The 23,817-nt window shown below is 43.6% G+C and overlaps 1 protein-coding gene across 8 annotated transcripts in view; it reads left to right on the forward strand.

Moving 5' to 3' along the window:
• The window catches only part of KIF16B (kinesin family member 16B), a 180,399-nt gene that overhangs the window by 127,515 nt on the left and 29,067 nt on the right, over positions 1 to 23,817 (forward strand). For 4 of the 8 annotated variants that reach the window (XM_053284535.1, XM_053284534.1, XM_053284536.1 and 1 more), the window contains 2 exons: positions 21,626 to 21,814; positions 22,165 to 22,248. The exons of 1 other annotated variant lie outside the window; for it this stretch is intronic. In XM_053284535.1, the coding sequence (XP_053140510.1) occupies positions 21,626 to 21,814; positions 22,165 to 22,248 (273 nt within the window). Of the gene's footprint in view, positions 1 to 21,625; positions 21,815 to 22,164; positions 22,249 to 23,817 lie in introns of those variants that run through there. 3 more of the 8 variants (XM_053284537.1, XM_053284538.1, XR_008313368.1) reach the window with 2 other exon arrangements.

Below are 23,817 nucleotides of genomic sequence, written 5' to 3' on the forward strand. Positions count from 1 at the left end.
TTTAAAGCCCCACCCCCTTCCTGACCTTGCTTCCTGTTTCCTGTCACACCCAACCTAGCTGCCTCCTTAGAACTGTTTCCTGCAGCTCTAACAGCCTTTCATGTATTCCTGAAGTCAAAAAGTCCTTTTGGAGGGAGGAGAAGCAGCTCAGATCACTCCCACTTCTCCCCCCACCCCACCCCAGAGCATTTTCCTGCTCTGCAACATGCTGGGCTGAGCCTCAATGCAGAATCTTCCTCTGATGCAGCTCCAGTTACTCAGTTCTTATACTGTGCAGAATATTGTCCAACTAAAAAAAGCCCTACTGTTAATAAGGGTCAAAATCTATGTGATGCTAAAAGCATCATTAGTCCTTCTGTCTTTCTTTACAGTAAAATATTTTTTTTACTGCACATAGCTAGAAGTGTCAAGGGGAATAACAAAAACTTCTTTAAATCTATCAGAAGCAGAAAACCTGCCAGAGAGGCAGCTGGACCCTTAGATGATGAGGGTGTGAAAAGGATTATTAAGAAGGATAAGGAGATTGCAAGGAAGCTGAATGAGTTCTTTGCATCTGTCTTCATGGCGGAGGACACTGACCATATACTCTCTCCAGAACTGGCGTTCTCAGGCTTGGAGGCTGAAGAACTGAGCCAATTTGAGGTGTTGAGAGAGGATGTTCTAAACTGTCTTGAGAAACTAAAACTTAACAAATCACTAGGGCCAGATGGCATCTACCCAAGCGTTGTGAAGGAACTCATATGTAAAATTGCTAATCTTCTAGCAAAAATAGGTAACTTGTCCCTACAGTCAGGCTCTGTACAAGTGGACTGGAAAGCAGCTAATGATTTAGCTGATTTTTAAAAAGGGATCCAGGAAATTACAAGCCGGTTAGCTTAACTTTGGTGCCAGGCAAATTGATGGAAAGCATACTTAAGGACAAAATTGTTAAACACATAGAAGAACGGGCTTTGCTGAAGAAGAACCAGCATGGCTTCTGCAAGGGCAAGTGTTGCCTCACTAACCTTTTGGATTTCTTTGAGAGTGTCTACAGGTGGCCTGGTTGACATAGTATAATTTGACTTTTAAAACGATTTTGACAAAGTTCCTCACTAAAGGCTCTTGAGTAAATGGAATAAGGGGACAGGTACATGTGTGGATTTGTAAGTGGTTGAAGGACAAGAAACAGACTGTAGGAAGAAAGGGACAGTTTTCACAATGGAGGGAAGTAAGAATTGGGATCTGTACTGGGACCAGTGCTCTTTAATTTGTTCATAGATGATCTAGAAGTTCTGGTAAGCAGAGAAGTGACCAGATTTGCAGATGACACTAAACTATTTAGGGTAGTGAAATTACCATGTAAGTTTTACATAAAGTACATAACTCCTCATAACTTATGTAACACCTCATAACTACCCTGTGAAGTAGTAAGCTTCCTAAGTTAGTATAGATTCGAACCTGATCTTCGTTAACTTCATGATTAAAGTCTTATACAGACATTGAGGTCATTCAAACAAGCAAAAACTGTGTTCTAACTGGGTGTGGGAGCTGTGTGTGCTCCTAGTTTTTGGTTGTGTGGAAGCAAGCTAGGAGGAAAACCTGGGTAGAAATGATTGTATGGAAGCAACCTAGGAGGAAAAGCTGGGTAGCTTTTCCTCCTACCTTGCTTATACACAATCATTTCTGCCCAGGTTTTCCTCTTACCTTGCTTCCACACAACCAAAAACTGGGAGCACACACAGCTCCCACACCCAGTTAGAACACAGTTTTTGATCGTGTGAATGATCTCATTGTGCAAAATGTTGTCAAACATGCTTGCAAGTGCTGAAAGAGGGTCTGGAAGTGTCTACCCACTGCATATCTCTCTCTCTCTCTCTCTCTCTCTCTCTCTCTCTCTCTCTCTCTCTCTCTCTCTCTCTCTCATATGCACTCACACACACACACATCATCACACCGCTCACAGATATGGCACTGCTCTTCTGAAGAGACAAACACCATAATCGTGATTGTGGGGCACCTCTGCTGATCACACCTGCCACTTGCCCCAGGCTGCCGATCACAGAAGCACCCACCATCACATGTTACACACCAGGGTGAGACTTCCAAACACGCTCTCAGCACTTATAAGCATGTTCACCAACATTTTAAATAATGCCTATATAAGGCTTAAGTTGGGATCTGAATTCAAGTCTCACTGATCCAAGCAAAACCTGATCCACTACAGTGTGTGAAAACTGAGAATGCTTGTTTTGTTTTTTAATTAGGTTGTGGTTGTACTTCTATACTCCACCCTTTCTACATTGGCCTGGGAAGCCTTATCGCCTCATAACTACCCTGTGAAGTAGTAAGCTTCCTAAGTTAGTATAGATTTGAACCTGAATTTCTCACATCCAACCCAAAACTTTGCCACGACATCACACAACTTGTAAAATTTCTGACTGTCTCATTAGGCTAGATATGTGAGAAGAAGCAGTGAAGCAAGAGTGTTTATAGCGAGCCTGACTGCTGTATGACCCCACTTCAATTCAGCCAGGTAGTTTGGGTTGTATTACTATGTAATCATGGAGTATCCCTATTTGAGCCTAGGCAATTGAGCTGTCACACTTCTATTGTAGATTGAATTCATAGTTGCTGGTAAATATATTCTTTATCAGGCAATAAAGACTGTATTTTATAACCTTTAAGAAAATATCATTGCACTAGCTGCATTGTCAATGACTTTTTAAACTAGCCCTTTTACAGTAATGGCAGCAGATTAAGTAATGGTCATATTTTTCTTGGACTCCTGTGTTTTTATTCCTGAAGTTAATGGCCTCTGCTTCCCAGTGGACTCCTGTGTTTGTGAGACAAATAGTCATATTTTTGAAGTGATGGGCTTAAGGAAATTGTCAGTACCAGCAGTAGTTGTTATAAAAATGTCCACTTGCTGTGCATGTTAAGGATACTTTGACTCGTTGAAGTTTCCCTCAAGAACTTCAGAGATTACTTTATAGCTGTCCTGCAGATGTGTGTAGATGGATTTTGCCCCCTTCGTCTGTGTATAAGCAGCCAAATATTTTATTGAAAAATATTTCAATAATATTTTGAATTTGACATCTGAAAACTTCCAGTTAAATCAGATTATGCAAGGAAGAGATCACCATATTTTTATATGAGTTTTTTTGTACACATCTATTTTATCCAGGCTATTTTAAGAATACAATGATGTGTCTAATCTGCTGGTGATATATAGTTTTTTATGTCTAGAAATGACAGCCTGAATGAGTATGGTAATGATACTGAAGGGCTGCAAATAGTTCAGCAAATGGATATAGTTCAGCAGATGACTTATTTTAACAGAGGGATCTCCAGGGCACTCCTTGGCGCTTTCCAGATTACACCCTGCAACAGGGTCATGGTGGATCTCGGAAGTGTGCTTCCACTCTTCCTGTGTTGTGACACCGCAGTGCCTATGCTGACCGCAGGGTGCCGTTCACATTTCCGATGCCTTGTTTTGAATTTAATTGCTGCAATATAATGCTATGATGCCATGTATCCAGTGTAAAAAGGTTGCTGTTTGTGCAGGTTGTTCGTTTCCGCAAGACTGCTCCCCCTGCTGTTTAGGTTTCAAATGTGATTTGCCTGAATGGAAGCATTTTGCTGCTTTTGAGGAGCAAGTCTGGAAAGTGCCCTGTGCAGGGGGACCCACCCAAGGACGCCCAGGGCAGTGATTCAGCTTAGGTTTCAGTAATTTCACTCGGGGGAGAGGACGCAGCTTCTTGTCTCACATGAGCCTTTGAGAGGGATAAGGAGGCTGAATATAAACATGAGCAATCACCGGAGCAGAGCTTCAAGCAGTAAAGGAGTACAGTGATTTGCCACCACGATCCCTCGTCTGGATTCCCACACGTTCATGCAAACGCATAAGTCTCCAAGCAAAGACTATAGGTTTCTGTTCAGGGGTTTCCTGGGTAAAGTGCACAGGTTACAAAGGCAGGAAAAGAGGTGGTGGTGTGGTTTTGAAGAGAATTTGAGGTTGAAGTTTATTGGGGGAGTGGGGGGAAATGCATAGGCAAGGTTCACTTTTCAGGTGGAGATGCCAGCACAAAAATGGCCCTAATCTGCCAAATGTAATTAACAGTCTGGAAGCTTTCTCTGATTGCATTTTAGTGTGTGGTTGATTGGTCTTCCTTCTCTCCTCAGCCACCTGTTTACTCCAAATGGAAATCTAGCTTCATTTAGGATTCAGGAACCTCTGATGTGGGCTCTGCTTTTCCCAAGCTTACTACACAGACGCTTTCATAGACCTAAAATGGAAGCTTGTGTTTCTGCCACAGATTGGCACTTGGTGAATGCTAAGTTCCAAATGGAGGGGAGGCTATTTGTAACAAATCCTTCCAACTCTCATATGTTTTTCAGCACTTGGAAATCAGGAAGTCTCTAAATATAAGACACATTGAGGCTCTTCTCACAATAAGTGAGAAGAGTCACTAGGGGGTTTGCAGGGAGAGCGGGCTAAGCCCACTCTCCCTGCACACGAGCAACAGTCTGCTCTGGGCGGCTGCAGTGGCTGCCCACCTGACTGCCGGCTCCGTCACGGAGCCGGGGAGTTCGGGGGCCGTGTGGCCCCTGAAAGCTCCAGCATGCCCTGCACAAGCATGCATGGCATGCTGGAGAGACCCCTGAGCTGGGAGGCTGCTTTTCAGTCTCCTGGTCCGAGGTCTATTCATGAGTAGCCATGGCGCAGAGCTGCACTGCAGCTACTCGCGATTTTGAAAACCAGGTTTGTGGAGCGCTCACTCCACAAACCCGGTTTAAGAGGTGGGCTACCTAAACGGGCTAGCCGCTTGTAAGCCAAGGTGGGCTTGCCTGCGAGCCCGGTGGTTTACACGAGCAGCAACAATCGGGCTAGGCTCTCCAAGCCCAATTTTTGCTGCTCGTGGGAACAGTTTCATTGAGATGAATTTAAGGAAGTATAGGAGGAGTGATTGGTAAAATTCCAGGCTGCAAGATTGTGTGCCTGTGCAACTCTGCCCCTTTATGCATGAATTTCCCTTGCCCTTTTACCATTTTAAGTTGTTACACAATAGTTATAAACATTGCAAAATTCTGAGCGCAGCCTTTGAAGTTGATAGCATTGTGTCTGCATCAGCACTCTTTATTGTGGGTCTCTGAACCAGGATAAATGTATTTAATAAATCCTATGCAAATCACCAAGGTTATTTTGCTCTCTAAGCAGTGTGGGAAAATGAAAAGGGTGAACATTAGGCGGCATTATATAGGAAATTAGTACTTTATGAAAACCCATTTGTGTTAGGTGTTTTCATTGAAGAAGAGATCCAAGCTTCATATGCTTTTGATGTAACTCTTTAAAAATAAGCCTGCCGGGCACATTTTAAGTATGATGGAGTTGTGTTTTTATTTCATTGCCTTCTACTGGGTGTGTGTGAAAGAGAATTTCCTTCATTTCCAAAGGATATGCACATTCCCCTAAGGGCAGAAATCAAGCCTAGAAAAGCATACAGTCCTGAGGTGTAAGCACTTCAGAAAATTCTCAGAATGCAAGCATAGGGTTTGGAACTGTCATGGTTGTAGTGTTAAATATTAGTGTTTATAAAAACACTTTTAAGTAATGTTTCATTTGATAATGAAATGTTATAATAGCTCTTTTAAAAAAAAGATTTGCACATCAGTTCTCATCCACAATTAATGTGAGCAAAATGTATGTATTTAGACTTCTTACCTTTTTTGGCTCAAGACAAATATAACAATTTATCTGAAACATGTATAGGTAGTAATTTTAAAATGAATGAACCCCCAGTATAACAAACTATATAGCCCTCTCCTTTGGCTGCCTGAACTTCGTCTACCAATAGTAATGCTTTAATCTTGACTAATTTTATTTAGATCTAGGAGCCACACACAAAAAGAATCAATTCATTCGATGGCTGGCTGGTTTGATAAACTGAATAGGAAACTCATAGGAAATTTGCAATGCACCATAGGGAACAATGAGGAACTCTAATCAACCCATTGCTCCCCATAGGTATGTCCCAGGGACACCAAAGTGGGTTGGGTGGTACGGCCTGGTGGGTGCTGCCTACCACCCAACCCATACAGAAAACTGGCAAGTAAGCAGTTTTTTAAAAATCTAAACTCCCCCCCCCCCAAAAAAACCCATATGATCCTATAGTGTGCCCATTTCTTGCCCATTTCTTTGTAGATACATCATGCTGTACCATCACTTTGGTGTCCCTAGGAGTCCCCTGTTGTTTCCTATGACTGAAACAAGTAGAGTGCACACATTTGCAACCCTGCCTTGCAAAAAAAACAAAAAACAAAAAAACCCCAAAGCAAAACAGACTCAGACATAGTCCCTCCCAACACAGAACAGAACACCACAAGTTGCCACACTCACAGTCCAAAGATGACCAAAAAAGAATCACTGTCCCAGAATCCACTGTCAGCCACAGTGCCTGTGCTGCAGTAGCATTGGCACAATCTCTCATACACACAACACCATCTCACAAACAGACCAAACCGCAGCTCAAGGTAGGAAGGAAGGCAGTGCTTACCTGTGTCTGGATAACATCATGACCTCAGATTGGTGCTGGACCCCAGCTGACAGCTTGACGTGGGTCAGGGCACCAGTCCATATCTCATCATCGGCCATGGCAGTGGTGTGCGTGCGCGCCTGCATTGAATGGGGTGATTCAAGTTCCCCATTGTTTCCTATGGATAAAATGGCACACATTTTGCAGCCCTGTCTTGAAAACAACACTGCAGAACAGAAGCACACATAGTCCCTCCAACACAGAACAACACATTTTTCCAAACACACAGTTCAAAGATGGCCAAAAAAGAATAACTGATGCAGAATCCACTGCCAGCCACAGTGCCTGCGCTGCAGTAGCACCATTGGCACAAGTTGCTCTCTCACACATAATTATGACTCAGCTGACCTGCCAAGGCAATTGCTTCCTCAGTGGTCAGCGTGGTCTGGAGCTCACCCATCATCTTCTCGAGGAGAAGAGCAGCAGCCAAAGCCTGGCTCAGTGTTGCTGTCTCGGCACACAAGCTGTTCATGGCAACAAAGGACACATTTCTTCCTGTAAATGCAGTAGTCAAGGCTTGATACAATAAAGGAATGCCACAAGCTTAGAACTGTCAGTTCTGAACATTTAACAGGCAAAAATGGCATCAGTTAGTGTATAATTTATAGCCAAACAGAGTTCCATCTAACAAGGATTCCCAGATGTTGTTCACTACAGCTCCCAGGATCCCCAGCTGCAATGGCCTTTGGCTGGGGATTATGAGAGTTGTAGTCAACAACATCTGGGAATCCCTGTTAGAGGGAACACTGCAGACAAAGACAAGGAAGAATACTTTCTATTGCATGGTGGAAAAATAAAATAACTAACTCTTCTGCTTTCAAAGAAAGATGACAGAGTATGCTTTGAATTTTAACACCATTTATTGAGTATATGTTGAGATGGTCACAATTTCTGAAAGAAAGTTGGGGGGGGGGCTCTTGAGACAGATAGTTTTTGTGAATAGGAGGATACTGCAGATGTGATATAAGATTGGCACAGATTTGGGACTGGCTCAAGCACCCATACTGGCGGAGTTGAGCACATGCGCTGTCCAGAGTTGTCACCACTCTTTGCTGCGGCCACCTATCACCATTTTCCAACTGGCAAGTACCATGCTTGGAGAGAGCAAGAGAGAAAACCCATCCAGTTACCTAGCACATCAATAGGTGGCTGGGAAATGGAGATGACTGGCACCTGCACCATGATGCTGACAATGGCCTCTAAGGTCAGCACGTCCAGGTGCAACCGTGGCCTGTTGGAGGCCAGATCAACTTGGAGGGGGCATGCTAGCACCTGCAGGGTGCAGGTGCTGTCTAACAAAGCACTTCAGAGTTGGATGGGTTATTCACTCACTCACTCTCTCCAGCCACATAGCAGTGCAGTGGCTGGTTGGGAAATGGCAATGGGTGACAGTGGCAAAGAACAGTGAGTAGCAAGGCAGGTGAGGCAATGACTCCAGGCTAGAGGGAGGAAGGGTGTGATGCCCATAATGCTGCCTGAGGCTGTCACCTCACCAGCAAATCAGTCTTCCACATAATTGCAAATACTTATTTGAAAAAATGTAGATTGTTCAACCTGAAATATGCCTTTCTTCATATGCATATAGTTAGTTTAAGGTAAAACCCTCTGGTTATAATTCTGTCCACTTTAAAAAATGAAAACAGGCATGAAGGATAAATCTGTGCTTGGATAAGATGAGTTAGAACAGAAATGAATGGCAGATGGATATTGGAGGCATTTGTGAACTAGCATGGTGTAGTGGTTAGAGTGCTGGACTAGAACCTGGGAGACCCAAGTTCAGATCCCCATTCAGCCATGAGACTTGCTGGGTGACTCTGGGCCAGTCACTTCTCTCTCAGCCTAACCTACTTCACAGGGTGGTTGTGAGGAGAAACTTAAGTATATAGTACACCGCTCTGGGCTCCTTGGAGGAAGAGGGGAATATAAATGTAAGTAAGCAAATAAGTGGCATAGAAAAAGCTAGAACAAGAAGAGAAATGTCAACCAGGAGCAGGTGGTGAAAGTGAGTAAATATAGCAGCATATATAGGGCATAGGAAGCTTGGTCCCTCTGTGTGTGTGTGTGTGTGTGTGTGTGTGTGTGTGTGTGTGTGTGTGTGTGTGTGTGTGTGTATGGATGGCATAGGGAGCTTGGCCACAGCAGCAGATCCCCCAACCCCTTGGCTTCACAGTTGCACATGCCCCAAGCCACATCCCCTGCATCTGACATCAGCTGCAAGGGGGCAGGGCCAGGGCTGAGGATGGGCCCATCAGCCCTTCTTGAGAAGGCAAGGCAAGGAGCTCCCAGTCAGTGATTCCATGAACACTGACTTGGGACGCTCTGCTGGGGCTGATGTGCCCCATCCCCGCGTATGATGTCAGATGACCATTCAGACCCTCTCCCATTCTCCCCAGTCATTGAAATGCTGACTGGCAAGGCATTTTCCCCCTAGCACAGCCAGCATTTCAGTGAAACACTGGCTGGGGGGAAAGAGGGGTGTGCCTCATGCTCCTAGCCAGTGAGCGTTTTGTTCGTTGGCCGCTGTATAGCATCTATATGCTGAGAGTTCTGTAGTAGTTTGTGGAGAAACAATTCAAGAAGCTTGTGCAAATGAAAACAACCCTGAAGGGGAATTCAGTTCTGAGCAGGCTTTTAGTTCTATTAAGCACCATTTTAATTCTGTGCTCCTTTTTAGTTCTATTAATGAAGGTATGTTAGCAGACTTGTTTTGCAGTCGCACAAATGTAGCTGCAAAAATGGTATATTCACACGGGGCCATATCGGAAATACTGAATCACTTCATATTCAAAGAAGTTGAAATATGTAGCAGGAAGTCTAGCTAGAATTAGTTGTGAGACTGGAATAATAATAATTAGAGCTTAAAATTTTGCCTTGTATATCTTTTAAAAATCAGGAACTAAGAGGGCAGTCTCTCATAATACAAAAGTTAGGTTAAAGCAGATGGGAATATGAGAACAAATGCTACCAGAAATGTTGAATTATGGAACAGTCTTTCAGAAACCGTTGTGAGGGCAAAAACTCTTCTTAGCTCTACAGAAGAGTTGAATGAATGTTATGAAGGATAAAAATCTTTGTCTATATTAAGATAAAAATAAACAATATAGATGTTATAAAATTAAATATTTAAAAATATTGTGAGTAATATAGATGTATTCCTCTCCCCCTCTCGCCTACCCGCTTCTGTCTGACTTGTTGTGTTGCTTTTTGTTCACAACAAATTAAACCTGGAGGAGGGCTGCTTATTTGCTTGCAGGTATATTTCTATGTGACAGCTGTTCTTTAAGGCCCTGGGACCTGCTATTAATTTTTGGAAGTCAGAAACATCTATCTCATCAACACTAAGAATTATTGCTGTCCTTTGATGAATTTTCATTATTAGCATTTCTCAGAGGCAAGGGTGGCTGAAATTTACAGCACTGTTTGGTCTCGGAAGACGAGAATGTTTCATAAATGCTGCCAGATGTTATTTAGCTGAGCTTCTGTGCAGCTGGAAAATCATCTTTGGAGGGGATTGTTAATGCTGTTTATGGAGATTTTTGTTTCACTTAGAACTTGGAGTGAGCCACCCTATCAATTTCAGGGCAGCTAATGGAATGCAAAATTACCACACTAATCTGAATCTAGTGATACAGTATGTGGAATGCTGTTGTCATTACCAATTTAGGGGGGAAAGGCAGATAAAGAGCATGGCATTATATGCTCTTAGCTTTATGATATCTTCTGAATTGTTCCTTTAAGGAAAGTATCTGGGGTTTTTGCTCTTTTCTTCAGCTGTGACAAGTAAAGGAAGTAGCTTATCTCTTGCAAGTGCAACTCCTCATGAAGCATCTAATCCTAGTATGTTACAGCTCTTATGTGGCTCCTTTTGATATGCCACACTCAAGTGTTCTATATAAACTGGCAAAGGAGCTGATATTGGCCCTTTATGAAGCATTGGCAGTGGGGTGGGGGCTCATATCTTTCATATATCTATTGTTTAGAATGTTCTGTCCAAATTTATCAAGATACGAGATCACACTTTAAAGGAGTATATTCCTATGTAGAAGAAGGTTTACATTTTACTTTGCATTCGTTGACTATTTTGTTTCTTATGGATAAATGAGAATACAATAATTGCAGTTCAACTGTACCTGAAAGTGTAAACTTATATTTGACCAATGCAGGTAAACATTCAGTATCCCATATTCAGTTGACACTGTAAATAGCAATTTGATTCAAAAAATTTCAAACAATAGTTTGCAATCCCACCTTTGTTTATATGGAATTTAATGGGGTATAATTCAGAGAAAGTGCATCTGTCTGATGAAACCAATGGCACTTAAGTGCCCACCTTATCACCTAAACACCCATCTTTCTCCTGGGCACAACAAGAAAAAGTATCAAAACAATAACATTTCAAAGCATCACTTTCATAAAATGTCTCAATTAATACTTAAATGCTAGGTGATTAAATTCCTGTTTCTGTCATCATCAAAGAAAGACTCTTATTTTCCTTTTTAAAATTTTCATAAAGAAAATGATTACTCTCACACATTTGTGCACACACTATATGAGCTCTGGAGAGCAGTGGAACCAAGCGATGGGAACCCTGGACTACACTTGGATTTGTACATAAGAACAGCCCTGCTGGATTGGACCCGAGGCCCATCCAGTCCAACATCCTGTTTCACACAGTGGCCCACCAGATGCCTCTGAGAAGTCCACGGGCAAGAGGTGAGGGCATGCCCCCTCTATTGCTGTTGCTCCCCTGCAATAGGTATATAGAGGCATCTTGCTGCCTATAGCCACCAGACTAGTAACCATTGATAGACCTGTCCATGAATTTGTCTAAGCCCCTTTTAAAACCATCCAAGCTAGTGACCATCACCACATCCCATGGCAGATAATTGCATCGATTAATTCTGTGCAGTGTGAAAAAGTACGTACTTTTGTTTGTCCTAAAATTCATGGCCTTCGATTTCATGGGATGACCCCTGGTTCTAGTGTTGTGATAGAGGGAGAAAAATCTCTCTATATCCACTCTCTCTACTCCATGCATAATTTTATACACCTCGATCATGTCTCCCCTTAGTCAACATGACTAACTTTGTTTTCCAAAGTAAAGAGCCCCAGATGCTGTAGCTTTGCCTCATATGGAAGGTGCTCCAGGCCCCTAATCATCTTGGTTGCCCTTTTCTGCACCTTTCCCAGTTCTAAAACATCCTTCTTACTATACGGTGACCAAAATTGTACACAGTACTCCAGATATGGCCACATCATAGATTTTTATAAAGGGATTATAATATTAGCATTTTTATTTTCAGTCCCCATTCTAATGATCCCTAGCATGGAATTGGCCTTTTTCACAGCTGCCGCACACTGAGTCAACACTTTCAATGAGCTGTCCACCATGACCCCAAGATCTCTCTCCTGGTCAGTCACTGACAGTTCAGATCCCATCATCGTATATGTGAAGTGGGGGGGGCATGTTTGCCCCAATATGCATCACTTCACACTTGCTTACACTGAACCACATTTTCCATTTTGTCGCCCACTTGCCCAGTTTGGAGAGATCTTTTTGGAGCTCCTCACAATTGGTTTTGGATTTCACTACCCTAAATAGTTTAGTGTTGTCGGCAAATTTGGCCACTTCTCTGCTTACCGGAACTTCTAGATCATCTATGATCAAATTAAAGAGCACTGGTCCCAGTACAGATCCTTAGGGGACCCCACTTCTTACTTCCCTCCATTGTGAAAACTCTCCATTTATTCCTACCCTCTGTTTCTGTCCTTCACTTTCAATATGTGAACACATGAATCCCCACATGAACCTGTCCACTTATCCCATGACTGCTAAAGAACCTTTGATGGAGAACTTTGTCAAAAGCTTTTTGGAAGTCCAAGTATACTACATCAGTTGGACAACCTATATCCACATTCCTGTTGATACTCTCAAAGAACTCCAAAAGGTAAGCGAGGCAAGACCTGCCCTTGCAGAAGCCATGCTAGTTTTCCTTCAGCAATGCCTGTTCTATATGTTTCACATTTTTGTCCCTAAGAATGCTTTCTATCAATTTATCCGAAACAAAAGGTAAGCTAACCAGGCTGTAACTTCCTGGATTTCCCCCACCCCACAATCCCTTATTGAAAATTGGGGTTACATTAGCTACTTTCCAGTCCTCTGTTAAAGAGCCTGATTGTAGGGACATTACCTACGGTATTTTTGCTAGATCTGCAATTTCACATTGGCATTCTTTCAGAACTCTTGAGTTAATGCCATCTGGCCTTGACAATTTGTTAATTCTTAGTTAACAAAATTTGGATTCTAGGGCATTCCTTACCTAAGTTTGGTTGTTACAAAGACTTGAATGCAGATAATGTGCAGCAGTGATTGGGCCACAGGACATCTTCAGATCCAGTGGATGTAACTGAATGTGTCCTGAACAGAAGTAAAAATGGAGTAGGGGCAATGAGCACACTTGCTTGGTGCTTTGGCAGTGATTATTTGTACAATAACTGTACTTTTCCCTTAGCTGGGTTCTGGATGGAACTGGTATGGCTTTAGGACATGAACTTATGGCTTTAGGGAATAAACTTAGTTCTGTGGTAAATTTATATTTGTAAGTAGCTTGTGGCTTTACTAGTCCTGCCTTTTTTGTAAGCAATTTAAAATCCAGTTAAGGCTACATAGTGTTTATAGCACTATAAAAGGTTTGCATGAACTTCTAAATTGCACTGCATTCACATTTTATTAGCATTCTGCATATAAATGCTACCATACTACTTACAATGAGTAAAAAGGTGAAGTAATTTATCATATTATGTTACCCATCATAGCTGATACTACCACTGTTTACTACTATATCCAGCTAGGTCCCAAAATTGCTTTTGGGAATGAAAGATGCCCCCTAACTCAGATAAACTTTTTTTTTTCCTGATGAATTTAATTTGTTTCCTTAATAGCAATGGGCAGACTGAATGATGTTAGAATAATGTAATAAACCCTACTGTCTGGACTTCTCTTAAATAAATGTCTGAGTGAAACTGGGTAGGATTCTAGTCAATGTGTAGTCTAATGGCTGAAATGAGCCATACTGTCTTATTTTGTTTAAGAAATGGTCCTATTGTCCATAAGGTGATTAATAATTGCACATTATTAATAAAAGAATTGGTAAGTCTGTTGTCTGGAAAAGGAAAGAGGGAAAATACTCCGTATCCTATAATGGGGCTGGAAGAGAGAGTCAGCCTTTTTTGTGGCACAGATACCCTAAGAAGCTACCTGCAGGCAGGATCCAGCTACCTCTTTTTCTGGATGCACATCTGTCTGCTTTATTTTCAGCCTAGCCGTTCTGTCAGGTCAATGAAAAGGGAATAATGTAGTTGCTAGGCAATTTTAGCCTTTTAGGCAACTGAAAGCACATTTCACCCTCTTTGACCTGACAAAATTGACTGGGCTGAGAAGGAAGAGTAAGTGCAAGATTCTGAGAGAGTTCGGACCTAGACTGCCACACATGAATGGAGATAGGTTATGAATAGCAACGATTTTAACAATGCCAGTGTCCACTCACTAGTGTTAGTGAACATTTGCTGTTTTAGAACAATAAAAAGCTGAATTAATGGGTCTGCATAACTCAGAAAGAAAAAATGGAGGAAACAGCCGGGAGCAGCTCAGGCCTAGTTTTCACTTTTTAAGATGGGAAACCTGTACCATTTTGGACTGAAGCTGGGGGCACGCCTGATTTAAGGCTTTCCTGTTCAATATTTTTTAAAAAACTGTGACATCAAGAAGAATGTCAGGCTGGAACTCTTCTCCCTAAATTCTAGTTTTCTCAGTGCAGAGATTTTTATTTGATTATGGGAAAGCATTCAGTCATATGAACCCTCATTGGTAGTTCGCAGTATTAAAGCTCAGAGAGCCTCAGTGAGGATTCTTAGCATTTTTTATCTTTAGTTTGTTTTGGGGGAAAGATAGGGTTGACTTAGTGCAGCACTTCATAAATACAAGATATTTACACCACTGAAAATGAAAGCAGTATTCTGAGCCTGCTCAAAGCACAGCAGGCCAGCTCTGTCCCCTGCCAGTTGAACCCACACTCCTGAACACTTTCTATAAGGCAGTGCACAAGCATTCATTTGACCTACTGCACCGTATCTATATCCATTATGAGAGCAGGTTTGGCTATAAAAATAATGCAATAAACTGATTGATGGATCAATGGGAATTATAGCACCCAGCTTCCATGTCACTACAACAGTTCAGAGGATCAGGCCATAAAATCTGGTGTTCTTCTGAAGGAGCCACGGTTTTTTTTAATCCTTGCATGTAGAAAACTAGGGCATCAGGAAGAATGCTTGGCTAGAGCCTTTCTCCATAACTTCTATTTAGGAAGAGGTAGACCGGGCCTCCGGCGATCGCCGTCCTTTGTGGAGCGCACATGCACGCGCGCAAAGCCTCAGTAACTTGCAGGACTTCAAAGAGAGAGGAGCTCTGTTGGGTAGCTCCTCTCTTTGTTTACAAGATCATCGGGTGAGGACTCGGGCGGGCGTGCGGCTGGGAGGGAGGGAGGGAGGGCTGGTGGGCGGCGGCAGTGGTAGCGGTAGTTTTTACCCAAATCTGCTCGCGGCGGTGGGGGGTGGGGGGGCGGCAGGCTGGCCAGCGCGGCGCCCCCTCCATTTTGGCGCCCTAGGCAACTGCCTAGTTCGCCTTAATGGACGCGCCGGCACTGATTGTGCAGGCCTTCTGTAGAGTCAGGGAAGCCAGAAAGGGGAAGAAGACTTCATTTGGATAATGGAAGTCCTGCCCAAATGAAGAGAAGAGGAAGGAACATAAACTCTGGCAAAAGAAATGCAAGGAGACAATAAGGGATCCAAAAAGAGAGCTTGAGGAGCATATAGCTAGAAGTGTCAAGGGGAATAACAAAAATTTCTTTAAATATATCAGAAGCAGAAATCCTGCCAGGGAGGCAGTTGGACCCTTAGATGATGATGGCATGAATGGGGTTTTTAAAGAGGATAAGGAGATTGCAGAGAAGCTGAATGAGTCCTTTGCATCTGTCTTAATGGCAGAGGATACTGACCATATACCCACTCTGGAACTGAGCTTCTCAGGCTTGGAGGCTGATGAACTGGGCTAGTTTTAGGCGACAAGAAAGGATGTTCTAAATTGTCTGGAAAACATAAAAATTAATAAAATCTCCGGGGCCAGATGGCGTCCACTCAAGAGTTCTGAAGGAACTCAAATATGCTGCTCCACTGTTTGTTTTTTAGGGATATTTGGTGGGCACTTTTGTTATCTATCTTCTTTAAATTCTGAGGTAGGCCATTGGCCTTTTATGTGGCTCTTCTTTTGTCTGACAGTAAAATGTTTCTGTCGGGTGGCAAAATATTGTTATATTGCAAGTTGTATAAGAAGGAATTGTTAAAATCATGAGTGTCAATTGTATTGCATATTAGGGATGTGCATGGAACCCGCGGGGGCCGGTTCAGCTGTGGGGGGGGATTCCTTTAAGGGCAGGAGAGGATGCACCCCCCCCGTTTGATTTCCAAAAAGCCCGTCGGGGCAGCAGTGTACCCCCCTGCCGCCACATTGCTACGTTTACCAGATATACCCGGAAGTACTGAGTGTGCTTGCATATACTGTGTACGTACACACCACGTGCATGCACCCGACATGCACGAACATTATTTGTGCGCAATGCACACAGGTGCATTCAGTACTTCCGGGTATATCCGGTCAACATAGCAATGGGACAGCCGGGGGGGTATGCTGCTGCCCCAAAGGGCTTTTCAGAAATCATGCACCAGTGGGGGAAACTGGGTAGGGATGTGCACGGAATTGGTTCAGAGGCCCTTTATGGGCCTCCGAACTGGTTTGAAGAACTGGTGGTTCAGCCAGGTCAAAGGCTGCAGGGGCCCCACTTAAAGGCGGGGGAGGGTGCACTTATCCCTCCCACCACTTTCCCCCTACCGGCATCCTTTGTTAAGAGAGCTGATTGGGGCGGCAGCATACTTCCCTGCCGCTCTGTTGGCTGGATATGGCTGGAAGTCTGCAATGTACCTGTATGTGCCGGCAACATACGCAGGTGTGTTGGGGACTTCCGGCCATATTTGGCAAACAGGGCCGCAGGGAGGTATGCTGCTGCCCCAATCAGCTTTCTCAACAAAGGACGCCAGCGGGGGGGAAGCGGTGGAAGGGGTAAGTGTACCCTCCCCCGTTCTTAAAGTGGCATCCCTGCTGCCTTCGAACCGCCACCCCATGGTTCCATGCACATCCCTAGCAGCGGGGGCTGGGTGAGAGCATCCTTCCCCACCCTTTAAGGAGGACATTCCCCTCCCCCACTGCTGAACCTTCGAGCCAGCCAAGGTTGAACCAATTCGAAGGCCCGTAAAAGGGAGTTTGGTTCATGCACATCCCTATTACATATTGTTCTATTCTGAACTGTGTTCTGTAAGAAAGTACAGCTAAAATCACAATTGCTGTAGGTTATTACTTATTGTGTGATATTTCTGTCTGGTTGATGACGATAATAAATATTCCATTCCATTCCAACTCTGATTTTCAAAAAGGGATCCAGGGGATATCTGGGAAACTACAGGCAGGTTAGCTTAACTTCTCTGCCTGGTAATTTGATGGAAAGCATACTTAAGGTCAAAATGTTTAAACATGTAGAAGAACAGGCCTTGCTGAAGGAGAACCAGCATGGCTTGTGCGACAGCAAGTCTTGCCTCACTAACCTTTTGGAGTTGTTTGAGAGTGTCAACAGGCATGTGGACAAAAGGTGATCCTGTTGTAGGGGTGTGCACGGAGGGTAGTTTGGGTCATGGTCCAAATTTGGACAAGTTCGGTCCAGCGAACTTGTTCGGTTCCATTTGGATGAACTGGACCAGTCCGGCAATCTGAGGTGGCGCCAGGGTGGGCAGTGAGTAGCACTTTTAAAAGTAAAGCTGCAGGTCCTTACCCACGTTACCGCTGCTCCAGACATCTTCCTGCTGTGTCTGCACTCCCCCTAGCAGCATGGGAGTACCAGTAGGAGAAAGGGCATGCCTTCAGCAATTGCCAGTGGGCTTCCCAGAGGCATCTGGTGGACCACTGTGTGAAACAGGATGCTGGCCTGGATGAACCTTTGTTATGAACGGTCTATAACATATCAGAACCAGAGGTACCAACTCAGAAATGGAGGCCTGTGTCTGACCTCATTTTATATCAAGAAATGAAAGGATGCCTGAACTCTGGCACCCAGGTCAACTGCTCTGGGAGCAGGAGGAACAGCATTGCATTGTGAACTGGATACTTAAGATAACACAAAGGCTGGGCTTGAGCTAATCAATATGCTAAAATGTAACTCACTATCAGATAATGTCTGTGGAAGAAATCTATGCTAATCATTATCAATGATTGGCTCTGCCATGCCCCAAGGGGGATTACTCAGTTGCTGTCTATAGAAATTCCATCCTGGGAGAACACCTGTAGATTTAGTCTTTCCACTAACACTTGCTTCCCCCCCCCCACCTTCCTGAGTGCACAGATTTCAGAAGATGAGATCCAGAATTCTCTGAACTGACCAATATCCTGAGTAATTAAAAGACATTGTCCTGAAAGTAACAGCTTTGTCACCCCTTCTGGGGAATCCAGGAAAAGATGAGATTTGTATAGATCAAAGAGAAAATACACTATAAAGAATGGGGCTTTTTTGAGACAGAGAGTTCAGCAATCCTTGCCTACAGCAAAGCTGCTCACAAGATCCCAGAGTTTGCTGCCCAGCTGTGGGGCTAAGCAGGAACTCTGCCCGTGCTCAGAGGCTATGACTCTCACTGCACAGTGAGAAGTCAAGGCTCCCCAGCCATGGAGCTCTCAGCTATGACCTGAAGCAACTGCACAACTCCTGTCTCCGCCAGCGCCTCACTGCTTCAGCTGAAGTGATTCTTCTCTCTCCAGCCTCGGTTCCTGGTAAATATGCTGCTTGGGATCCACTCATCCCTTCCTCTTTCCCTGCTCCCCTCTCCTCCCCCTTTTCCCTCCACTAATCACCCCAAAACTATGCCAGCCCTGAGCCTTCCTTCCTCCCCCCCCCTTTTCCGCCTGTATCTGAACTGTACTAGGCTCTAGGAAGATTTAAGTGCAAACACATATTTAGTTAGGAACACTGGGTGGAATATTGGTGATGGCTAGAATGTTCCATTTAAATACTGTTGCTAATATTAATAGAGTGTTCTGCTTTCTGCTTTGCTAGATTATGTTGCTAGTCTTATATACTCAATAAAGCCCACTGAACTCTTTCAGGAGTGGTTTGCATCTCCTTTCTTCCTTGCGCCCAGATCCAACATGGGTCACCATATAAAAGAACTTGAAGCCAGACCTGATTTTGTATACTAGCTAATGAGCATATTTGGTATACCAATCGGGCCTGGTCTGTAACACCTTGGGCCTGATCCAACAAGGCTGTTCTTATGAAAGCATAGTTTATTTAGGGAGGGGGGCAATTCGGGGGAAATACCCTTAATTAACTTACTTGCATCTGTCAGAAGTATGACTCGAGTCGACTTTCAGGTTTTTTACAGCCAGTATATAGAGTTTGAAAGCAGTTTTACCTTGTTTCAGCTGGCTTTTTGTATATTAAATGTTTGCTATCATTCGCCAAGTTTTGTCTTTCTTGCCATGCCTCTTGAAAGCTGTATAAAAATATAGGCAAAGGCTATTTTATCCTCAAATAAGTTACTGGCGAAACCTTCCAAGGCAAGAAAGATAAGAGAGTTGTCAAATTTCCAAATATATAGTGCTACTTCCTACTTAAGAACAGTTTTTTGTCTAGTTCCTTTACTCTAGGAGTTTCAGTACTTCTCTAGAAGGTGAGGCTTGAGTTACTTTGTTTAAACTTCAAAAACTTAAACTAGGACATATTTTTCTTTCATTATGAGCTCAAAAGTAAGTCGTGGCTTCTCACTATCTTCAGAATCAGACCACTTCTGATTTTTCTCAGCTCAGACACAGAAAACCAGGACAGTGGTTCAAAAGTCAGTCACGCCCCTTAAAAAATTGAGGAAATCTGGGTCTGTGAATGTAAAGTGACTAATATTTTTCTCTATTCTGTATATTAGCCCTATTTGAAGGGCTAATGTACAGAAATCTAATGAAAGATCAGACATTACTCATCCTTATACTTTGAGGTTTTTCAAAGCTATATCTTAGACACTAAAACATGGCTCTAAATTGAAAATGAATGACCTGACACTTAAATTTGGGACAATTAGGTGGCTGCAGCTGATGGAAAGCTTTTTACAAATTGCACTTATTGTGTAGGCTTTTCCCCTTGGACAGAGGGGATGTTGCTGCACTGATCCATGACCCAGAAGTTTCAGCTGGTGCAAAATTATTATTTTGCACTAGCCAATTATTGGGAGGCATGAATGAATTATTGGGAAGTATGAATTGTGAAGACTAAAATATACTTGGCTCTAAATTGAAAATGAATGACCTGACCCTTCTTAAATTTGGGACAATCAGTTCAGTTCAAGGTTTATTACAGTCTATGACCAGCACTACAAGGAAATAGAACAGGGACAATCAAAAATTATTATTTCGCACTAGTGAATTATTGGGAGGCATGAACATATTCCACTTGCCTTGCATCATCTGCACTAGCTGCCAGTGTGCTTCAAAGCTCAACTCAAGATGCCAGTTTTAATCCTTAGCACCCTTCATCAGCTGGGACTACCTATCTTGGGGCCATTCTAGATGTTATGTAGGAGTTCTGTGACTGGAGCTCTCCATATCTTTTCAAGTCCCTTTTTCAGTCCCCTACACCCACCCTTTGGATTGTGGCCACAGAACAGTGGTGGAGTGGATAGCTAAACCTTTGCCTCTGCACCAGTTCCCCAGTGTCAATGGCTTAGTGAAACTGCTGTTCACCTCAGAGGGGACAACAGACAGCGACTCTTGCAGGTGCCTGTGCATTTTTAGCCTACTTACCTACTGGCTTATGAGATCACCTGGCATTGTGTGTGTGTGTGTGTTTGTGTGTGTGTGTGTGTCTGTCCATCAACTCCCCATCAACTTTGCAATGCCTGGACCAATATATGAACCAAATCAGGTACAGTTGTAGGGACACGTCAATGGCGAAGTTTGTGATGATGTCATCCAACGCAATGCAAGATGGCGGACATGTAAACTTTTGAGGCTCAAGTGCACTAACTTGTGGACAGTTTTAACTGATATGAACCAAATGTGCTACAGTTCTATGGACACATAGAGATGTCCCAATGGTGTAGTTTGTGATGATGTCATCCACCTTGATCCAAGATGGTGGATGTGTGAACTTTTGAGGTGCAAGTGCACTAACTTGAGGACTGTCTAATCCATTCGAACCAAATTTGATGTAGTTGTAGTGAGTGACACACAGGGACACCTTAATGGTCTAGTTTGTAATAATGCCAACCACCCTGATCCAAGATGGTGGATGCGTGAACATTTGAGGTGCAAGAGATCTAACTTGTGAACCTCAGTTTGAACCAATTTAGTCCAGTTGTAGAGACAGTGAAAGGAAAGTAGGCTGATTAATTCTTACCAGAACAACTTGTCTTATTCATGCCAACAGCAGCGTATGAGGATTGGGGAATTGGTCTGGAGGGAAAGGACTAGCCACCTCCCCATGGCACAGCCCTGATCAGCTGGCAGGGCCTGCAGTTTGGTTTTTTGAAGGAACGCTCATCATGGCACTCTCATATAGCCTCTAGTTTGGCCCTAAGGAAGCTCATCGTCATCCTGTGTTTGCCCCCTCCCTTCCCAATTACATTTCTTCAGTGACTATTAGCTAAGGAATAAGAACAACAACAAATATTTATATACCACTTTTCAACAAAAGTTTCCAAAGTGGTTAACGTAGAGAAATAATAAATAAATAAGATGGCTCCGTTAGCAGGGCAAAGAAATTAAATAGTTGCTTTTGCTTATGTCATGGCTGTACCTGCTTTGCAGAGGTGGAGCTACTGGTGTTTGAGGGTGTCCGAAGAAAACAGGCCCTTCTGCCCCTGGGAGCCCCCTCTCTCCTCTCATCCCCCACTTCTCTCCAACTCTCCAGCCATGCAGTCTGACTATCCCTGCCACTGGTGCCTCACTCTGGATGTCGTTGCCACTTGCGTGTGCCTCCTGCTTGACTGCTTCCTTGTGCGTCTGCCTCCTGTTTCCTCTGCTTCCACCCACCCACCACTATCACTGCTTGCCGAAGCAGGAAGAGCTGGCAAACCGCGGGGCAGGAAGCAGGCAGAAGGTGTGCACGAGAGTGGGTCAGTAGGGGGTGAGGGTGGCACGCATATGTGAGCATGCCTCACCAGGCGGGGGGGGCTACATGCCCCTGGAGGGAGGGCTGCATGCTGGAGGGAGGCCCCCCAGTGCTAGCTGCACCAGTGCTTCTTTGCAACACTGTTGTAAAGCCATAGCCATATACTGTGGCTAGTGTATGCTTAGTATCTTGTCCACAGGGATTATATTAAAATAAAAGAAGGCTAATGTTGTCATTAATGCTATAAGAACAGCTTGTACATGTCTCTCCTCTGTTTCATGGCTTTCACAAATCATTTTTTGTTGGACTCATTTTTTTTATTTTTTTTTGTCTTGCAGCTGGCTACTTTAGAATTCCCTCCAAAGAAGCTCTTTGGAAACAAGGATGAACGAGTCATTGCAGAGCGTCGGACTCGTTTAGAGGTAACAGAATTTTAAAACATGACTGTATTTACACAGTTCTGTCTGCTTGACCAATGGGAATGATTTCCATGTGGTAGAAATTAAATAGCCTATTGGTAAATGTGCAATTGCTGAGGCTTTATTTAACACAGAAGATGGCAGCGGATCATAAACTAATGAGGCATATAGATAAAAAAAATATTTTTCCAGACGTCTAAGGAAGCTTCTCTGGAATGGAAAGGAAATATGTTCCTTAGGGGGGACAAAGGGGGTTGTACTTGAAATAAGCCTGTGGAACAGATGGATTGGCAAGATTTTAAAGAAGTTGGTTCCTGTAAATTCATATGAAGGTGCCCTATACTGAATCAGACCAATTGATCCATCTAGCCCACTACTGTATATTCAGACTGGCAGTGGGTCTCCAAGAGCTCTGGTAAATGTCCTGTTATCTGAAATAATTTTAACTGAAGATGCCAGAACCTCAAACCTTCTTCATGCAAAATCGTGTGCTCTTTCACTGAGCTATGGCTTCCTTCCCTAAAGGTAAGCTTTGCCTTACAGAGGCCACTTCAACCACTTCTGAGGTTTAATCAGAAGAGTGAATAAATTGTTTCAAGTATTACAGTATATCATACAATTACACATTTACTGTAGTGGTGACCAAAAGTTGCCTTACACAGGAACATAGGAAGCTGCCATATATTTTATTTATTTATTTAATTATTTAATTTTTTACATCTTATATCCCGCTCTTCCTCCAAGGAGCCCAGAGCAGTGTACTACATACTTAGGTTTCTCCTCACAACAACTCTGTGAAGTAGGTTAGGCTGAGAGAGAAGTGACTGGCCCAGAGTCACCCAGCAAGTAACATGGCTGAATGGGGATTTGAACTCGGGTCTCTCCGGTCCTAGTCTGGTACTCTAGCCATGACACCACGCTGGCTATACTGAGTCAGACCATTGGTCTATCTAGCTCAGTATTGTCTACACAGATTGGCAGCGGCTTCTCCAAGGTTGTAGCAGGAATCTCTCTCAGCCCTATCTTGCCAAGGAGGGAACTTGGAACCTAGATGCTCTTCCCAGAGCGGCTCCATCCCCTGAGGGGAATATCTTGCAGGGCCCACGCATGTGGTCTCCCATTCAAATGCAACCAGGGCAGACCCTGCTTAGCTAAGGGGATAAGTCATGCCTGTTACCACAAGACCAGCTCACCTCCTTTCAGACAGTGTGGCAAAATCCCAGTACATATATGTGAACTGTGAATACAGATATAGCAATAGCAGTAGCACTTACATTTATATACCGCTCTATAGCCGAAGCTCTCTAAGCGGTTTACAATGATTTTTAGCATATTGCCCCCAACATTCTGGGTACTCATTTTACCGACCTCGGAAGGATGGAAGGCTGAGTCAACCTTGAGCCCCTGGTCAGGATCGAACTTGTAACGTTCTGGTTACAGGGCGACAGTTTTACCACTGCGCCACCAGGGGCTCGTATAGTAGCCCCAAATGTTTCCTCATAAAGAGATGGTGATGAAAGGAAACACAGTGACATGCAGTGGCTGCTCCCAGTGTGGGCTCCCTTCAAACAT

Source organism: Hemicordylus capensis, chromosome 1 (genome assembly GCF_027244095.1).
Source record: "Hemicordylus capensis ecotype Gifberg chromosome 1, rHemCap1.1.pri, whole genome shotgun sequence".
Lineage (NCBI taxonomy): Eukaryota > Metazoa > Chordata > Lepidosauria > Squamata > Cordylidae > Hemicordylus > Hemicordylus capensis.